Source organism: Limulus polyphemus, unplaced genomic scaffold, assembly GCF_000517525.1.
Source record: "Limulus polyphemus unplaced genomic scaffold, Limulus_polyphemus-2.1.2 Scaffold730, whole genome shotgun sequence".
Lineage (NCBI taxonomy): Eukaryota > Metazoa > Arthropoda > Merostomata > Xiphosura > Limulidae > Limulus > Limulus polyphemus.
Window position 1 is genome coordinate 274,740 of NW_013666340.1, and position 21,385 is coordinate 296,124.

At 33.9% G+C, this 21,385-nt stretch overlaps 1 protein-coding gene across 1 annotated transcript in view; it reads left to right on the top strand.

Annotated features, from left to right (window-relative positions):
• The window catches only part of LOC106460217 (microtubule-associated proteins 1A/1B light chain 3C-like), a 31,427-nt gene that overhangs the window by 1,119 nt on the left and 8,923 nt on the right, over positions 1–21,385 (top strand). The window contains exons 2-3 of the mRNA XM_013919901.2: positions 5,460–5,515; positions 9,249–9,355. Of these exons, the coding sequence (XP_013775355.2) occupies positions 5,460–5,515; positions 9,249–9,355 (163 nt within the window). The remainder of the gene's footprint in view (positions 1–5,459; positions 5,516–9,248; positions 9,356–21,385) is intronic.

The following is a 21,385-nucleotide window of genomic DNA, read 5'->3' on the forward strand; positions in this document are numbered from 1 at the left end:
TATATTAAAGTTTTTCTTCATTACCCATTCAAGCCATCTCCAGCCATTATTGGTGTAATGTTTTATTCCCCTAGCGGGTAAACTCTTTTTTCGCGTAAGCGTATTTAAACTAGGCCTAATTGTTCATATTTAGGCGCCTGTATTGAGAAGGTTGGAAACGTATAATAGTTGTGAAGTGGTAAAATTTTGAAATTATGGTATCAAGAAGTGTAAAAATCAACAGTCGTTATGTTTTTTTTTTTGTAAATTTCTTATGTGTATGTGTCTACATCGCATTTATATATATATCATCTGAAAGCTGTAATTACTTTTTCGTGCAATGTGTTAGCTGAAGAGCATCGAAAATGAATGAATGAAGTTTTTACAGTGATCATATAAGGTGTAGATTATATAGCGGGTAAACTCGTACTTCTCGTACGAAAGGTATTTAATCTTTAGGCCTAATTGTCGATTTTTAGACGCCTGTTGGAATTTCCTTGAAATGTATTGAAATTGCTTTAATTATAAGCCAGGTAAAAGTAAAGAAGTAACTTAATGTGTTTCCTTGCATGTCTGTTTATATTTCTGAAGTAACTTAATGTGATAAACGTCGTACTTTTGCACACGTATAGAACACTACACGTTAAATGTCATTCAATTTTGCATTCATATAAATGTAAAATACCACTGTGTAATTAGCCAATCGGAATATTGGGTTTCCACGTGAGCTAGCACGCATAGACTCACGCACTGTCTGACACACATTGTTCTTTTAACTACTTAAATAGTTGGAAATAATTCTAGGACAAATTAGGGAATCGACTTTAGCATAAAAGTGATGTTCTGTCTCACTTACAGGTTATTAGTACATCAATCATTCACGTTGACTCTGTAAGTAAAAAAAGATACTGGCATGAGTTTTGAACAAGGATCAGACTATGTTGTGTATACAATTTGTTAACATACTTTCATCACATATGGTATTCGTCTGACTCAAAACTGTTCATGAAGGTCAATAAAAAAAGGAAAAATGTGAAACTGGTGTCCTGTATAATTTTAATCCTAAATATTGATATATCATTTCATAACTTAGTACAAAAATCTAGAAATATATAGAAAAGTAATTGGTAAAAGCAAAGATCAAGCCAGCTACATCTCTTTCTGCACCCCTTCAAGAATTTTAACTTCCAATATCCTTAACTATGTAATATAAAATAGGAGAACCCATCTGAATTATAACTATACTATTGTGCCACCTATGACTGCAGTACATTTCTGGGCTACTTCAGCTATACCGCTACTTTATCAACTGACGGAATTTAATAGACCAATTCAACAATATTGCCTAATCGAGAAACCAACAGTCTAGGATGGAAAGGTACCATGGGAGGCATATCATGCACGTTTTGAAATAATTTTCAAAGTGAATAGACGGAATCGTGAAAAGCAAGCTATTCATATTGCTGCACATTTAAAAGCACCAGCTTTAACAATGCTAAACAACCATTTACCAACTACCAGGCACTATTGGCTGTCTTATCAAATAGATTTGGCGTGTTACATCAAAAGGCGGTTTCTAAAGTTCAGGAGCACAAAAAGAAGGTGTGCATATTTGAGTAAAGCTGTTTAGTTAGGATCAATTAAGGTCACAGATAAATAACTAAAGACATCATTTAGGAATTTGGGGATTGCTAGTATAACTAGTGTCAAAAAATTTCTTTCTTATGGACGCCCAGAAGAACTCAAGGAATTAGTTATACAACTGTTTATTCGGAATAGAAAAGTATGCTTCAGAACAGGAGGTATTTCAGTTCCAGATTAAAGAAACATATTGCCGAGAACTGTAGACAAAATCTTTAGGACGTAAAACTACTCCCAAAGGATGACAGGAAAGTGGAATTGCTACAAATGGGGAAAACATTGACATTACCTTCAAAAGTGTGAAGAATTAGCTATTTATAATAAACCAAGGAGACACTATCTTTAGAACGAGAATACTCCATCTGCTCTAGTTGAGATAAGGAGTACTTTGTTTAAAGAAACCAAGCCACGATTCAACGTATTTATTAATGATAAGCATTACACTCTGTTGATTAACTTTGGTCCTATGGCTACCATTATTAGACCTGATCTTGCAATGAAAGATTGGAAATCCCTACTAGAGAAGAAGCAGAAAGATGGATTGACGTGTACAACTGGTCATAAAATTCTAGCAAAAGGAAAATTCCAAATATTTTACCGTAGGAAGTTTCTCTACACAATATGATGTGGAGGTGAATGACATTGAGGGAGAACTGTAGGAAGCTTCTCTACACAACATAATTTGTGGATAAGAGTCATTGAAGGAGAATGCATAGCAGGAATATACTTTATTTGGAAGCATAGCTATAAAAAGTTTCACAGTTCTTGTGCACTACATGGCAATCACAACAATAAAGATTGAACTTCTTGGGGTAACAAGGAGATAGAGCACAAGAAAACAAAAATAAACATCCTAAAGCGCCACAGAGCACAATCTATAAAGATATGTGATTCAAACCAAAGGTTATCCATTCACCGTGATCGTCTTTGGAAGTACATCAGCGGCAGAACAACCACCTCATTAGCTTCGGAGAAGACTTTGCAAGCACGTCAACTTGCAAAAGAGTCCCAAGATCACTATCGATGTATCACCTAGTATAGAACTACCAGTAGATTCCCCTGTTCATCTACCTTAAGATAACTAATCCAGTAGCAAAATAGCAAGTGATGATAGAGGATCAGAGAGCATTCCATCTTCATACCATAAGCCACGGAAAAGAAAACCCCCAAAAATATTTTGTGCCTGAATAATTTAAGGACAATACATAAATAAGTAAACGATTTTAATTTGTTAACCAAAATTGTGGTTTTACTTTAAATTTCACATATTTAATTAGTGATTAAATGATTTCATTGTTTATATTTATGAATCTTAAAGCTGTTAACTTTCAAGAGTTACTTTATTGCTAATTATGAAAGTTGAAAAATAATGTGCCAATATTTTTTTGTGTGTGTAATAAGATTGTTTATTCCACAATTTAAAGAGGGAACAGTAGTGTAGCCTGTGTTCTTAAATTAGAGTTTATAGAAATGTGTATTGTTGTTTAGCTAGAAGTAAGTTTTATATAACATCATGCCGATACACTCTCCAGAAGTTTAGGAAACAATTTGAGATGCATATATAAAAACAGGTAAGGCTAGAGTTAGATATTGAGTGAGTGAATTTGTTTGTCAGTTAGTGAGTAGTCAGTGCACCTGTTATTGCCAGTTAGTACATTCAGTGCTTTGAATATTGAATTTATGTTTGAATGAAGGAATAAAGACACTGTGAAGTGACATACATTCGATGAAATTACCAAGTAAATGGAATTTCTGTTAGAAGAAGTATCTTTACGGAGTTAGGCCTTTCAGTTAACCGTGGGATTCGAAAATGAAAACATGAAAAGTTTTGTTGTTGTTATCTAATAATCCTAAATCAACCGGCCAACAATAGAAAACATTACAACCGCATCATAGATTAGTAATCTTTTTTAAAGTGAAAGTCGTGTGTTAAAATTAAATGCTGAAGTTATTTTTCATTTTGAAACACAATCGGCCCAATTTAATGTAGCTTATTAAATACATGTAAGCCTTGGATCTGCTTAATCTTACTCGATATTCCATATAGAGATATTCTACGATTTTTTTTTGTGAAACCACCTTACGTCAAAATATCAGACTTGAACATATATTATTTTCGAGTGTTTTTAACGGAATGTTACAAATTCATTAAGGTATTTGAAAGTCTAATTCCTGTAATTTTTTGTGAAATATCAAATTGTTCTGATTCCCGTACAAAAAAAAAAAGGTTTTTCACCCCTGAAACATTTCTTTATGAACATTAACACTACTATATTGATTAAATTTTTAACTGTTCTTCCGTTTTCGTTATTTTTAAAACTAGAACTTTCTGGATTCTTTCCTAGAGAACTATTAGCCTAATTGATCAAATTATTTCTACATTTTTGTATCAGTTCATGGAATATCTCAATGGAGTAGTGAAAAGTAACTTTAATAGTATTGACTTGTGATACGAGTATTTGCAGTTGTTTGTAAATAATTGTGGCATGTGAGACACTATGATTGATGTATTTTTTCGCACTGATTCTATAATATTATGACTATTTCTTACAAAAAATACTGGTTGTACTGATTATTAAAGTGCTTATGGCAAAAAAAAGGAAACACTTCTGACGAAGTTCGAACTTATCAGTGAAAGCACATAGCTAACTTTGTGATGAGATATTACACAATGAAATCAAGGTAAATACTGATAGAACAGCAGAGGAAGCACTGTGGTAAAATATAGTGTATAAAGCATGGCATGTTAGAGCATTATTTACATTTATGTGAATTTATTTTCAATACTTGTTGAATATTTTAGGTAGTATTTATTTATTTATTTTTATTCTTGGTGTATTAACTTGATTTCCTGTAAAGGTTTACACTCAGTATAGGCCCGATTTGCGTCGTGTTACAGCAACATGTCCTGTTGTCAGAATGAAATAATAGTTAATGCAGTTTTTTTCTAAGCACGCTTTACACGTGTCAGGCGACGCTCACGTAGCTTAAGTTTCGGTTTTTAAAACAGTTTTTACCAAATATGAGTGCAGAATAATATATGTGTCAAATCGTCTGACTAATGCTTCTTTACGAAATATAGAATCGTCTGAAGTTAAAGTAGCGTACAACGAAGTCTCTATTCGAAATTCATGGAGAGTGTATTGTGATTTCACAACCTTGTGACTTGGGGGTAATGTCTTCTAGCTATATCTGCTGTTATAAAGACTGTTATAATCACTTTGCAGTATACTTATGCCTTTGATGACATAAATATATCCAAAAGTTCGTCTGAAGTCGAAATAATTCACCAAAGTTTTAAAACTATTCGGTTCGTTTAAAAATGAGTTCAAATCCATCTGTGTGTATATATCCATAGATAGTGTAACTAAATATATGACAGGTGAAGAAACGAGAATCGGGAAGTTTGATGTTTCTTATCTTGGAAATTATATCAATAGTAATAGTTTACATAGTGTTGTTTATCTCCATCTCTTCATTTGATTATAAACGAGTATGGTCCTCCGACTTAGCACATCATATATATATGTGTGGATTCCTAGAAACCTGAAATCAGGATTCCAGATATAATCGTGGAAAATACCTTACTTAAATAAGGATCTAATTTATGATAACTCCAGCGTCTAAAAAGGTAATATATACCTCCAAAGTCGAAGTTTCAAAGGCCATGATATCTATACTTTACGTGGTTCTTCTTATTGGAATTCTTTTATTTGTATCTTATTATCAACATTCAAAGTTTTTAATATGTATATAGATAGGTGGATATTAGGTGTAATGTGTGTATTATTCCTATTACCTCTGTTATTCATTTTAGAAATTCGTTTATTTTATTTCAGCCAAGAGGATACAAGAAGTAGCAGACATTAGAGTAAAGTTCCCTAATAAAATACCGGTAAGTTTGCACTGTATTTTATTATCAGCCTTACGACACGTAGTTTAATGCGTATAGTTTAACATGACCTGGTTCGGTTTCTAAAAGGGTTACTGTACTGGTGTATTAGTCTCCTAGAACTCACTATAGATGCCATGTTCCTTGCTTGGTTGGTTTCAGGGTTCCATCATGCCTTATTTTAGGCTTGCAAATTATACACTTGTGAAGATCTTAAACAACTATAACGAAACTGTTAGTGACTTTGAGATCTAAATACTCGTCATTTAAATAAGACTTTGTCAACGTTCTGAAACCTGACCACATATAACAGTATCAGAGGTTTGTGGGTGATTTATTTATGCACACTTCAGTTGTTATAGGTGCAGTTTTTCTCTACAGAACTTCTGTGACGAGAACTTTGTCAGTGTCCGAAACAAGATGGAAATTAAACTAAAACAATATATTATCAACTATTTAGCATATACCACCTGGCAGATACTAAAGTAGTAAAGAGTTCTACCACATACACATACACACATAAAACAATTAAAAAACATCTCTAATTGCCTATAAAAAAAGAAAGAGATGTTGTGGATGAGCGACATTTGAAATTATATTTGCATACTACCTTGAGAAAGAATCTTTGTAGAAATATGAAATATCTCATACAGATTTAAAAGTATAAGACTTCCAATTCGTGACATTCTATTTTCTGACGTCCTGAGCTAAACTTTCATGTAATTTAATCAGTTCAATAGTGTTTTCACATTACACTTAGCCAACTAGATCACACTTAGAGGACAGTCTAACGTGGAAAGCAATTGGATGACTCGAAACAGGACAGGGTCATAGACAATTTGCGTCCTGACTTCGAGTGACCCAGGTGTGAAAACCATTTCTTTCTAGGTACAGAAACTGTTCCTGCAAGATCCCTGGTCACAATAATGACCCAGGACCTATATATATCCTATTGGCCAGAACAGAGTGGAGTGTATCAGCACCAGCTGTTTCCTGAAAGCTGTATATCTGACCTCTGGTGTTCGAATATCCACCCAAGCTATTAGGAATAGACTGCATAGAATGAGGTTCTATTATCATCGACAGAAGGTGGTGTGAGTAGCACCTCAATTGGAACAATGACAGGTGAATCAAAGCTCACTTTGGAGAGTAAATTCTGACGTGTAAGGTTTGGAGAACACGTCATAGGTCGGTTTTGGATTCATGCGTTCGGGATACGGAAGTATTTGGGAGTGGTGGGATATTGGTTTGGGGGTTGTCTTGCAGAGTGGCTCTGTGAATGTTCTGAGATACAGTCTTTGGGGTGGTGAGATATTGGCTTGTGCTGGCATCTCCGTCAACGTTGCTCAGACCTACATGTTATGTAGAGTGGTTCTGTGAATGCTGAGATATAGGGACGATATCCTTGAACATTATGGGTGCCCATATGCTGGTTCTATTTGACTATTCCTTCATTCTAATGAATGCCAGACCACATACAGCCAGGACTGTGGACGAATACCTTTAGTCTAGTGGAATCGAAGGGTTAGTGTTTTGGATATTCTGTGGAGACGTGTAGCACATCGACACAATACAACCCTATCCCCTTCCCATCTGACAATAGCTCTGCCTGAAGAATAGTCCTTGGTTCCATAGGAATTGATCAGCTGCCTCATTGAGAACATGAAGAATCATTGTTAAGCATGTTCAACAGTCCGGGTATGACACATTCCCTACTAGTGTACTTTTGTGAACAATTCTATATGTAATATCCTGAACGTTATTTTTCCTCATACAATTTATCCAACTTATGTCTATGCCTCGCGTTTTTGAGGAAGTATTTTTCATAGTCCTTAACATATGCAAATTGTATGTTTTCACTTGTAATTTGGTTTTAAAATCATGGCGTTCCTTAACTTTTTGATATATGTATTTAACAGCCCGATCTAAAATCGTTCTTGTTAACCACCGTATCTACATATATAAACATTAAAATAAGTAATAATTCCTTCAGTTTTCAATAAATTCTTAAAATTTATATTCAAACAATAAATGTCAGCCCAAACTTTGATTAAAAATGATTAATATTAACTGGAAATATTATTTCAAAATATGGCTTAACTATGGTAGTTGGATATTAAATTAATATGCTTCTATAAGCCGTGAAAAATATTTTTTGAATGACTAATAACTGTTCCACAGTTTAACATTGTACAGGTACTCGTAACACTTTTCATTGTCTACGATTTTTCAACCAGTTTTAAGTAACATATCCTTGAAATACTCAACCAATTAGTATAAGAAATAACAAGTTGTATTCTTTAATGTTTTAGTTTATTTTCCACAATCTCATTATTTAAATGTTTTAAATGCAATACATCCAAGTTAAAAATTCGGTGAGATTCCTGACATCCCACCTACCTAATCAAAAATCAGCTGAACCTGCATTTTCTTTTGTTCAAATTACGGTTGGAACCTACACACATTTTCGACTTTAAATTATTAATCTATAAATATTACTAAACCCAACATACTGCTATTTTTTCACCGTTTTGTATATTCTACGCAGCTTTTCTTGGAGCAGTTTTGAAACGAAGACTAAATCATCATGAAATGAAACCTGCACTCTGATTCGGTAATCCTCTGTCAACATTGACGGCTCGGAAAACCAGGATACACTACTCATTCACAGCTTAGATATGACGACAACATAGCCGCCTCTGAACGCGAGTGTGTATTTTAAAAATACATATATTAAAAATTTATGGAAATAGTAGTTATAAAAATGTCTGTTGACACAAGTGGTAACCACTCGAACGTTCAAACGTGTAGCCTTTCACCTACTATTCGCATGTAACTTCAAATATTGAATTAAACTTTACATAAACTTAGCAAACGTTTGTCAAAGAACAGTACTGCCTTAAGTAAAACTAGGACTCTATTAACACACTGTCTGAAAAAACAACAACAATAGTATGCATTGAGAACATAAAATATTTTGTATATTATTGACCTTCTTCAACTGTAATCACGCTTTATTTAATTGTCACAGATTTACATATAACACCTAAGACAGTGTAAAATGAACAGTGAATTTTTAAAATTTTCTTTATAATGATCGAGTCGTAAAACAAATTACGACAACATACCGCAGCAGAAACCTGTGTACCTCAACGACCTAAACAATTATGTATAAACTCTTAGGAAATATATTGTTTGTTTGTTTACTTTGTAGTTAAGCACAAAGCTACACAATGGGCTATCTGTGCTCTGCCTACCACGGGTATCGAAACGCGGTTTTTAGCGTTGTAAGTCCGCAGACGTACCGTTGTGCCACTGGGGGGGGGGGCAGGAAATAGATTCCACAACTATCTACCTAGCCCTTTTTTAATGAAACAAGAATCATTCTTACCTATCTTTCAGTTGGTCGAAATTATCTCCTGTTAGTAAAATACGGAAATATACAGTACACTTTGGCACAAGTTTACTTACAATCAAACATTTGATTTATCTTGATTGTCAATATTATCGGTACACATTGCAATAACTTGACTTAAAGTAACGTTAATTAAGCTTTTAAGTTACACGTAGGATTTTATATCATTTGGTTCTGTTCCCAGTTTATTGCTGTATTTTAATATTTTAATCAAATTCTGTAAGGGAAGGATGTGACTGGAAATGGTTTTTCATAATTAATAGCTGTATTTTTGTCTAATGTTTCCCATGTCCACTTTTTTGTGTGTTTTGTTTTTCACAGGTGGTTGTAGAAAGGTTCTTCAAAGAATCTTATCTTCCCTCGTTGAATAAAACCAAGTTTTTAGTTCCCCAAGAACTCACTATGTCACAATTTGTCACAATTATCAGGTAAGGACTCCAGTTCTCTGACATAAAGTTCTGTGCATTTAGTGTTCTTCATTCTGACTTCCAGTGAAGTTTCGAGATCTATATTCCGTGGTTGAATTTACACTATTTGATTAATTATATAATTTGATTGCATATATTGGCTGAAATCGTGAATACTGTTGAATCTCTTTCTTTGATTTATAAACAACATCTTTAATGATGACCTGATAAGGCTTAATGTCATGCGAGCATGTTCAATCTTGTATTTCGTTTTTCTTTCAGACTTTCCTCTTCTTTTTTTTCATCTTCTTTATATTATAGTTTAACTTAAATGCTCTGAGATCTTGACGGAACAGTAATTTGCTTCATTAAAAAACACACAAATAAATGAGATTTTATGCTTTAAAAAAGGCGTCACTTTTGTTTGTACTTAACGGTTGCAGACGAGTAAAGATAGCTTTCCTCGAATTAAAATATAGCAGAAAAAAAGAACTTGGAAGATGTATATAATAGAGCTTAAAAAATTACCTTGTGCATTTGACTGAACATAGATGGTGCTGTAGTGTTAATCAGAAAAATTATTCTACACCCTTGACCTACCTAGGCCCATATAATTAAGATCTTTATTAAGAGTTACAAACTCTGAAAGTTTTTGATTATCTGTTCAGCTTTTTAGTCTCTGAATATACAAGCTTCACCTTTCGTCATTTACATGTTTATTCTTAATTTATATTAGAAACTAATTAAGACAATTATAGTTTTCTTAGATTCTGATAAAAACTGTTTTAGATCAAGAAAGCAAACTTATTTCACCTTTCAGTCTGTGCATACAGTAATGGAAGTTGTTAGTTTGTAGTTGTGGTACCCGTTAGGGATTGCTTATTAGAAAAACTTGTAGCCCACACTAACAAACATTGTTGTATACTGTTTATAATCTGTTGAAACGTTGTAACCACACAAATAATACTCTGTTTATCTGATAATGAATATGTTTTTCAATTATAGTGACAGGGTACTTCTTTTATTTGTTTATATTTTCTTAGTTAGATTTAAGTTTAGATATATATTTCCTTAGTACTATAACCTCAGTTTTCAACTCAGTAGCGTGGTGAAACTGATTAGCTTCATCGAATAAATCCACATTAACAAGTTACGGTTATCATAGAACAATGGTGAATTGATACTGACCGAGTTTAAGTCTAGGGTTAATAAAGATTGGACACAGCGTATAATGATAAAAACTTTACTAAACGTAAATAAAAAGGATAAAAACACAGTGTGCACACTTGCGTGGATCACGATCACAAGCTAAAAAAAGATAGAAAAGAAAGTGCGATTCGAGAATCACTTCGGTACTGTTTTACAACCCGGTTGTTGTTTTAAACGAAACCTTGGTTTCTTTGTTCTGGTAGCGTCAGCACGTGACTGATCATTCTCTCAACAGCTTTCACACAATGGGCTACCGGAAGGTGACTTTTGGCAGGTCAAGACGGTGAAACCTGTTACGACAGAGACGAGCTGATTGGGAAAAAACCTTAAGGGACTGTATGTTTTGTGTTAACTTGTTCGTATTCACAACTAGATAATAAACTTAGAATCAACATTGATACTACAAGGAGAAATAAATCTATGGTGTATTCCTATACCACAGTAGCATAAATTTAATTTTTAAACTGAACGCTGTAAGTAGCATTAACTTAGAACAATGTACGTCTTTAGTAGTATAACTTCAGTTCTGAACTATTTATATATATACATTACATCCTTACCAGTATAACTTCGGTTCTGAACTCTTTATATATATATATATATATTATATCCTTACTAGTATAACTTCAGTCTGAACCTATTTATATATATACATTACATCCTTACCAGTATAACTTCAGTTCTGAACTATATATATATATATTACATCCTTACTAGTATAACTTCACTTCTGAACTATATATATATATTACATCCTTACTAGTATTACTTCACTTCTGAACTGTTTGTTCTTAGTGTGTCAACAGCGTTTGGTTTTAAGATAAATAATTATATTTTAAAAAATCCTATTAAACGTTAGACAGGGGACAGTTTTTTATTGTTGTTTTTCACGTACACAACGAAAGTTCTCAACAGCGTGTTATTAGGTCTGTAAGGGAAGCTTTGCAAGTGCATCTTAGAAAGGCATCACTGGTTACTTACACTCCTCCCTTGTGGTTTTGTTCGCTGTGAACACTTGACATAGTGTATCATTAGTTAACACAATCATGCGAGCAAAATATGGGGTTAAGAAGCAGGCCACACACACATTTAAAACTTTACAGAGTATTTAAGTGTATTTCAATTGATTGATAGATAATTCATAGCAATATACACAATTACTTATAAGAATAGACAGAAAACAAAATAAGCAGTATACAAACCTGATCTCCTCAATCTTCGATTGAACTCTGTTTATATGATACACGTGTGTAAAACTGGACTTTGGACTGTTGCTGTGAAATGAATTTGGCCTTGAAGCAGCTGTGAGTTTTTATTATGCACAGGTTTCCTGTTGACTACTATAAACGGAATCTTGTTGTTGTTTTTTGTAATCTGTGTTATTGATTTCCATTGCTATGGAGCACGTGATAATTTGCTACTAACATGTTTTAAGTTCGTTAGATCTTTATTTGCAATAAAAAAATCAAGTAGTTTTTTGCTTGTTTGTTGTTAAGCGCAAAGCTACACAATGGATTATATGTGCTTTGCCCACCGTGGGTATCGAAACCCGATTTCTAACGTTATCAACCTAAAAACTTGCCCCTGTGCTACTGAGTTGTAACTAAGTTGGACTTGTGAGTATATAAGATGTTTATGTATAATGTTATTACACAATAAATTAGACCGAAAAGTAGGTGTAAGAATTTAATGCACAAACATTTACGTATCTATAAACTAGAAAGGCATTCAGATAGTGTAAACCTCACTTCGCAGTGTTTTTGACGTTTGCAGAAACCAGCATGAAATATACACCAACAAATTCCTCACGTTTAAAAATGTAGGCGTGTGTGTGTGTGTGCCAAGACCCTCTTTTTATCTCAACTTGTTATCGAGTTTTGGCCATTTTTCAAAAATACCTTTTGGCCTCCATTATAATGAAAGTCGTTGACCTTCTGTGTGAACTTAACCTTTGGCGTACTTTCCCTAAAGGTTAATCAATTGGTCTTTGTGGAAAACTCGAGCTTTGTATCAAATTTAACCAAAATCAGATGAACAATTTTCGAATTATTTTCTACACACACACACACACACACACACACAAACCGGAATACAAACAACACCCCTGCCCTTGGCGTAAAAGAATCATGGAGAGCAATGGCGTAGCAATAATATGTAACTACATCATTCTAGTGGAGATGTTGAAGTTATGTCGCGCTGGACTCTAAGGGCCATTTCAGAAATTATAACATACTTGGGCATGAATAGCAATCTGATTTACTGGATTTCATTCGTTATTCTAACACTGAAGAATCGTTGATCTGAAATAGATACAATTTTCAGAAAATTAGCGAAGATGTTGAATCGTTTTGCTGATAATTTATACGTCAAAATCCCACGCTCTTAACAACTAATAATCAGTCAAGTGCGTTGCACGAAACGATATTTGAATTTTGGAGTATTTTTATTAAATATGTATCTAATATTCCAATTATACGATGGCGTATTAAAATCTTTGAAAGAGTTTTGTTTTAAATAAACTACTCAGAGTCTTCAAAAAATAAAAAGCTCAGCGTAGAAGCGTTTTAAGTCGCATATTTGTTAAATTATTTTCCTATAAATAACTGTGATTAAGATATAATCATTTTTACTCTGAGACACTGGATATGGTTCGTTAACTTCAGATGCGAAGTTCGTACAGGTCATCTACTGTACAGGTATCATTAGCCTATATAGTTCCTTTTTAAGTTCAAGTGAATGCTCGTGCATTTTGTTGTTCTAGTCAAACCAATCAACATTTTACGCTCATTACAATAGAACATTACTGTACTAACAGTGGCGTCGGAACAGGGTATGTTGGGAGTGGTAAAGCACCCGTACTTTTACATATTTGACTTATATAGCAATTGTAAATTATATTAATTTTATGGGGTTTGCCCCCCAGACACCCCCTAGATTTAGCTACTTTAGCAGCACGGGAGCTCATAGTAAAATTTGCATGCCTAAGCCAAACCTTTGCTTTGCACTCCTTCTTACACCACTGACTAAATCTCCCTCCCATTTTCAAATGTCTGTCTGATGGCTTTAGTTATTCGACTTGTACGTGGTTTTCAACTTAAGGAACAATACATTGGTTAACTAATCTATCATATATTTTATGCAAAAATGTTATTGTAGACATCACTATATAGTAACTGACTTTTTTAAAAGAAATAAACTCTGCCTATACGTTGTTCATCTTGTCAATATGTTAATATGCCCTATAACCTACGCTCACATTGTCTAGCAATTTTGCAGACAGAACGATGTAACACAGTTTTATTTAAACATGTCGACTGAGTCACGCGCGATACATTTTTTTTTTGGCACTTGTGTGAATGTATTAAATCACTTTAACTTGACTAATAATGATCGTCAATTTTTCTGGTAAATCGTGATATTTGCAAGCATTTTATGAAGCTCGACGGTAAGGTTGAGAGCTTATAATGTTTAAATTCGGGTTTCGATCCCTGCAGTGGACATATCACAAGTGGACCGTTATATAGCCTTACTCTTAACAACGTACAAAGAAGTATTTTATTAAATACTTTTAACTTATATTTGCATATTTAAATTGCGCCTTAAGAGACTTTAGTTTCGATAATATGTTTAATTTAAAGAATTAGGATGATTTTCGATTAGAACCTATAGGAATCAAAGTGGGCTTGCCATCAGGATAGTTATTTGGGTAACTGTTAGTTTCATCAGTTTACTACTACTACCGCCCGCCCCCCAGTGGCACAGCGGTATGTCTGCGGACTTACAACGCTAGAATCCTTGTTTCGATACCCGTGGTGGGCAGAGCACAGATAGTCCATTGTATAGCTTTGTGCTTAATTCTAAATAAACAAAATGCTACTAGCGTTTTTACTTGTATTCTTAGGCTTTTGGTTGTTCTGTACCTACAGCTAGCGAGTAACGTCTAGCTTTTAGTGTGTTAGAGATGTAATTCAGTGGTGCTCGTAGCGTAAAATCCTTATCTGAATTGAATGTATTTTAAGATGAAAAAATTAACTTTATATTTTTTGAGAGCTAGGCCTCTTAGTTATTTCCTTGCAACAGTAATTTTATATTCCTGAAAAAACTAGTTTTAGTTATTTTAAGATATTGAGCTTTCATTATGATACAAAATAATAATGAATTATACTGTCACTGCCACCCTGGTGTCTCAGTAGTAAGCTTGAAGGCTTATTATACTAAAATTAAGGTTTGATCCCAGCAGTTAGTACAGCACAGATAGTCCATTTTGTAGCTTTGTGCTTAACAACAAACAAATATACTATTGCTCAAAAATATTTAATAGAACCAAATAAGTAATAGTTCTTAAACTATAAGGTGGCCAATCAGAGCAACTAGGAGGTTTTTATGTGCATTTCAACAAACTTGTAATTAAAACATTAAGTAAAATTATCCTGATAACTAGTAAATGACAGGTTAAACCTGTGGATAATTCATTTTGATGTTAAAGAACTCTTCAATGTTTAGTAATTTTCCCAAAATATACTTACATATTATACAAGTATGTATTTACAACTTTAATAGAATTTTGGAACTTTTTTAATTTATTGTAAATTACAGCTAATTATGTCATTAACCACTTCCAGTGGCAGGATAAGTATAGTGCTATGCACAAGCACTGCAGAATTTCTTGCATGCTGAACATGTTCATGTTCGTTTTGCGAATGAGGAAAAAAAAAGTAACTAAATAACCATTGAAATATATAAAATCAAGTAACGGCAAGTAGAGAAGAAAAGCAAATCCAAGATGTGCAGTTGTCAAGATTAAACAAAGGTAATTCATAAACAGATGAGTAAAAACAGGATATAAAAAACATGCCATTGTAAACAAATCTGTAACCATAATAGAAATTATACACAGCCCATTCACCAGATAAAATCAACTTGGTATTTACAAGCTCTAGAGTTAAAAGTAAATTATACCTATACATGGTGTTCAAGAATTTTTGAATTACTTTTGAAAAACTATAAGGAGAAAATCTTCTAACATACACACTGTTTGTTGTGCAGTGCAAAAATGTTTAAATTTATTTACAGTCCCGATAGAAGTTATTAACGTGTTATGCCAACAGAATGGCGCACTTCCAAACTGGAACCTTAATGTTTGCAATACACTTAGTGAAACATTCCCCAGTAGGAGGATTGGGCTGGGAAATACAATCAGCTGGTTCTCCGTACAGTACACGTTTAGTTTGTTTTTTTTTTATAAGGGACATGTTTTACGCTACTAAGGTTGCGAATAAGGATGAATTGCGTCACCCCAAGAAACCTTCACAATGGTTTCTCCTACAATGTTGTAAAACACACGGTGGGGGATTGAGTATAGACTGCGCATTTTGTATGTAATTCTTGGTGCACATGTTGAACTATACCGTAAAACAATAAAATAAAATACAATTGTATCATTGTGGATAGCAGTATATAATTGTCACTGCAGTAAAATCCTTACTTAAGTGAACAAACCTAACCTATACTGTTTCCTAGCTTGTCTTGGACCCTACTTTAATGCTGTCTCACCTATACTAGCCTAGAATTTGCACTTTGTCACACAGCAAGAGAGAAAGGCTACTTTATTCTGTTTGAGGACCTTCAGAATTTTTCAATAAAATAAAAAATGTAACTTCTTGACTTTTTTTCAATGCTGTACGCTGAAACTGCCAAATCAGCTTTCTCGAGGTGACTTCATGCTATGCAGGAAAGGCAGTCACACAGTTATCAAAGTTTCTATCTATTTGATTGTATACTTTCGTAGTATTTTATATCTTCACAAATCAAATTGAATTTCTCTTAGATTCGGATGTAACGCTTATCTTGTAAGTTTATATCTAACATGAATAGTTGTCATACATAAGGATGCACTTGTGTATACAACATACACACACATGAACTTTGCCTTCGAACACTGTTGAATATCTTGGGTATTAATAAACATCAGTTGTCAGATACTTCAGAGCACGTTTATATATACTTCTCGTGTAAAAACTAATTAATATTTCATCGTGAAATAATATCTACATGTTTATATATACGTGGTAGAGATTTATTTATTTTTCCACAAAATGTAAAATTGAAAAGATAATATGTGACGTTATAGGCCTGATCCATTTCTTAATTGGTCGTACCCTCTGCTGTGGACGGCAGTTAGCCCATTCAAGGTTTGTCAGCAAACTAAAGAAATACAGTTAGGTCTCTTATAATAATATTTATGAGGTTTTGAGTCATTTTTAATTCTCCATACAGTAACCTAAATTAATTTAGTCACGTGAATTATGACGTTACACCTAATTCATTATTATATATTTTACAGCGAACTAACTGTTTAATGATTACTGCAAAATGATGAAAGAAGTGTTTGTAGTTGTAATATTCATAAAGCAAAGGCATTTTCAATGCTAGTTATATGTCCATAGCTTACTTAAATAATAGGTTATTCATCATTGTAATGACTAATAAAGGATTTGGAAGATATAGTAATGTTGCAAGAATACAGCTTCACTGCACAACACTGACAGGGGAAAAACAGCTCGGAAATTCACATAGATCGTATAGTAAGTAGTTGTGCTATGTTTGTTCATAAAATCATTTTAACCATGATAGAATATACCAAGGTTAGCTAATACACCTCTAAGTAGGACAGTTAAAGGATCTGGTTCCCATACTCGTCGCCACAGAGCATGCAATGCTATAAACATATCATTAAAGATCATTACTTTTGGCAACTGCGTGAGAAATTAATGGTGGGGGAGGCAAAAGGAAAGTGCACTTACTCTGAAACAGAAAATTCGACATCATACGAGAACTGGTGAGCCCCATGGAATACCAGTCATCATAGCCAAAATACATTGGCAATGCTACAGAGAAAGAACCTACCAAAACAAGTAAAAGATTAAACTTTTCCGAATTGTATTCATATTAGAAGTGATGGAAACAGACTTCAATGACTTAAGTCTCAGTAGTATGAATGGTACTAACCCAGAGTGGAATTATCACTTATTTACGTCACAAAGCACTAGTCACCTGGCTGCTTCTCAAACTTTTAAAGTTTGGCAGAGAAATTGCGGTTACAGTAGATTTAATGTCCTCAAACATCCCTGAATGATTGTAAAGTATGTGGAAGAACTAAAACTCATTATAGATGTACGTTAAGATTAAATAATTACAATGTGGAGACTGTATATCGGATCCAGCGAAACTTGATCATGTGCTTTGATGAACAAATGTACCTATGTTACTCAGTTGAAGTCATCCAGATTTTCAGAAAATGGGGGGGATCAGATTGTTCTGAGCTACTGAGTGGATCTCAAAAGTAGATAGTGGAAATATATCTCGTATAATCCATTAAGTATCATTTATACTGTAAATATTTTTGGTGATAGCTAGTGTAAGTCTGTAACTTTACCATTGACCCATCGGGGAGACACACGTGTAAATGACATAGAGAAAAGTTGTGAAGACAGACAAACTACGTAATTGGAATAAATATCCGACAGAGGTAACATTGTAAGTTTAGAAAAATTAAACTCACGAACAACAACAGAAGTGGCATAAAAATATATACATGCTATATTTTCTATAACAGAGCTCTATTGAACACCTGCCCTTCAACTAAATGTGGGTTGATTTGATATAGAACAGGTATATGAACCTGTTCTGTAAACTTGTCTTTTTTTTCTTGCTTGCCTAAATGTTTTAGTATCATCTTGTGTTTAATTATACATAAGACACAGCACTGGCAGTCTGGTTGCTATGTCATCATTGCAATACATCACGTGAAGGTTTATCAGTCACACCCTCCATAACTAGAAAATAATATTTATTTATTCAAGCATAATCAGGTACATTTTTTATATATGGTGTGTATAGCTGTTCATAATTGGATTAGTTAACACTCATAAAGAATATGAAAAGTAATCATGTCGCCCTAGTCCTTAATCTTAGACATAAGTTATGTACTATAGTGGTTACTTCATAAAGGCTTCTTCTTACTTGACCCTGTTCACATATTTCCACTCCTCTGAGATCTGGGTTGTATACAAGCCTAGGAGTGATACAGATATTTATGCAGGTAAGTTTGCGCTGATGGCTTATTTCCAATAAATATTTATGATAGATGCACACAATCTAGAATTATGTGATATTACCCTGAAACCCGGGCCAGCGCTAGCGGGGATGGGCCCTTCCTAAAATGTCATTAGCCCTTCCATCCATTAATCTTATTTTACATTTGACTACATTACATATCTCATTGTCTCTCCTAGTTATGAAAAGCTAGAGCCGGGACTGCTAAGAACCTGACTTTAAGTGTGTTTTTCAATAAAACCCATATATAAAGATGGGGAACAGAAGTAGAAAATATTGAAAACTATAGACTAGTTTCAATTTTAAATATAATAAAGCATATAAAAAATGTTGCAATAACCAGGTTATTTAAATTTACTGGACAAAATAACGTATTAAACAACTCGCAGTATCACTTAGACAACAGTTCTCGACTGAATCAGCACCATTAATATCGGTAGATAAGATTTCGAACAAGGTTAGGTGAGATACAAATTATAATAATTATATTTTTAGATCATAAAAACCCTTACGACAGAGAAAATGATGAGGTATTGATGAAAGAATAACAACATATTCGTATAAAAGGAATTGCGTTTTACAGTGGTTTAAAAGCAAAGTCATATAGGACTATCTGTTGTAATTCTCTGCTAAGAATCGAACCCAGGATTTTAGCATTGTAAATCTGAGGGACTTTGCTAATAGGAAACAATTTGTTCCCGTACATTATTGTAATTCGCTAATATAAAACGTTACTTGCGGAGTTCCACAAGAGTCAGTGTTAGGCCATTTAATGTTTAGCACATATATCGTACGTTTAATCAATACAATAGATCAGTACCAATGATGTATTGTCGCTACATTGATAACATACTAGGGATTGCATCCATGCCTAAATCAGATTTAAAAACTTTTATACACTATGTTTCCTCTTTTCACCTTTCTTTAGAATTTACTTGGGAAATATCCCCTTTCTCGTTTGTTTTGGATTTGGTATGATTTGAATTTCGCGCAAAGCTACATGAGGGTTATCTGCGCTAGCCGTCTCTAAGTTAGCAGTGAAAGACTAGAGAGAAGGCAGCTAGTCATCACCACCCACCGCCAACTCTTGGGATACTCCTTTACCAACGAGGATTGACCGTTCACATTATAACGCCTCCACGGCTGAAAGGACGGGAATTCGAACCCGAGATCCTCAGATTGCTAGTCTAGCGCCCTAACCACCTGGCCATGCCGGACCCCCCGTGGTCGATATTAACATATACATACAAGATGACCACTAGTACACATTACAGAGAAACACATTCACACACGTACCTACATTTCGAATCTTCCCACCCGTACAGTAACAAAAAGTCAATACCTTACAATTTCTACGACTATGCAAATTATGTAGTGATGATAATGATTATAATTCTAAATCCAAAGACATGAAAACTTTCTTTTCTGAAAGACACTACCCTGGTTCTCTCATTCACGATGCAGCCACCAAAGTTAGTTCATATACCCAGGTGCAAACACTCAACCCTACCAAGAAAGAACACATAGAACGTATTCCACTTGTACTAACATACCATCAGACCAACAAGATCTAAGATATTATACAAAATAATTACACAATACCTTAACACTAAATCTCTTTTCAAGGACCCCAACCCCAATCATTTCTTACAGACATGACATAAACCTTAAATAAATCCTGGTGCACAGTAATCTTAAACACAAACCAAATGATACTCCAGGCACTCAAACATGTAAATGAAATAAGTGTGTTACATGTCTACATATAAACAGCACCACACATATACGATGACAAAACACAACTTTAGACATCAGACAATCCTTTACATGTACCACTGAATGTATTATTTACTGAATAACTTGCAAAGGATGCAACAGTTTAAACATTGGACAAACAGGCCACCGACTCGGTGATCGAGCACGAGAACATCTAAACCATATTAAACTAGGGAACCAAGATACATCTATAGGTAAACATTTCACCATCAACAACCATACAGTTGAGGACTTTTCGATTCTTGGACTTATTAATGCTCCAACAGACATTCACAAAAGAGAACGACTAAAAAGGAGATTAATCTACAACCTGGGAACCATACAGCCATCTGGTTTAAATGAACGCTTTTCATTCCTGTAGATTCTCGTTTTTTCCTTATTTTGTTTCAATTTTAATTTCAAACCGTTATATGTTTTCTTGACCTTTAATATTTATGTATAAGATGTAATTTTGCAGAGAAATTTCATGCTCAAGTTTCAAAATGTTGTACGATTGGTGAAGAGCGCTGGCTCGCTCGAAACGTCATCCTCTGAAAATAAAAATATAAAAAATTGACGATTGTTTAACCTATTCTTTAATTTCGATATCTTTGTCACCTTTGCGTTTAACTATATATATTTTTCAATGATATAACAGACACCAGTTACTGCTTTGTCAAACATCCGAGAATTTATTGCCATATTCAAGACAGTGTTTGGGTCTGGGAGAGCAAATTTTCCAGATTGTTCTGGATTTTTTTCCAGAAGATTCTCGCCAGTGAAGTATGGTTATTTACGTTCGCCATACACATAGGGGTTTTAGTGTTTTGTTACGTATCTGCTTGTTAGTTAATTTCTGGTATAAATTCTTTCCGACGAACTTCAGCTATACAAGTCCCTTCTTGATTAAAACTAGTTTAGTTCTTTCTCGATACAAATTTTAGTAATACACAGAATTTCCATAGTCACTTT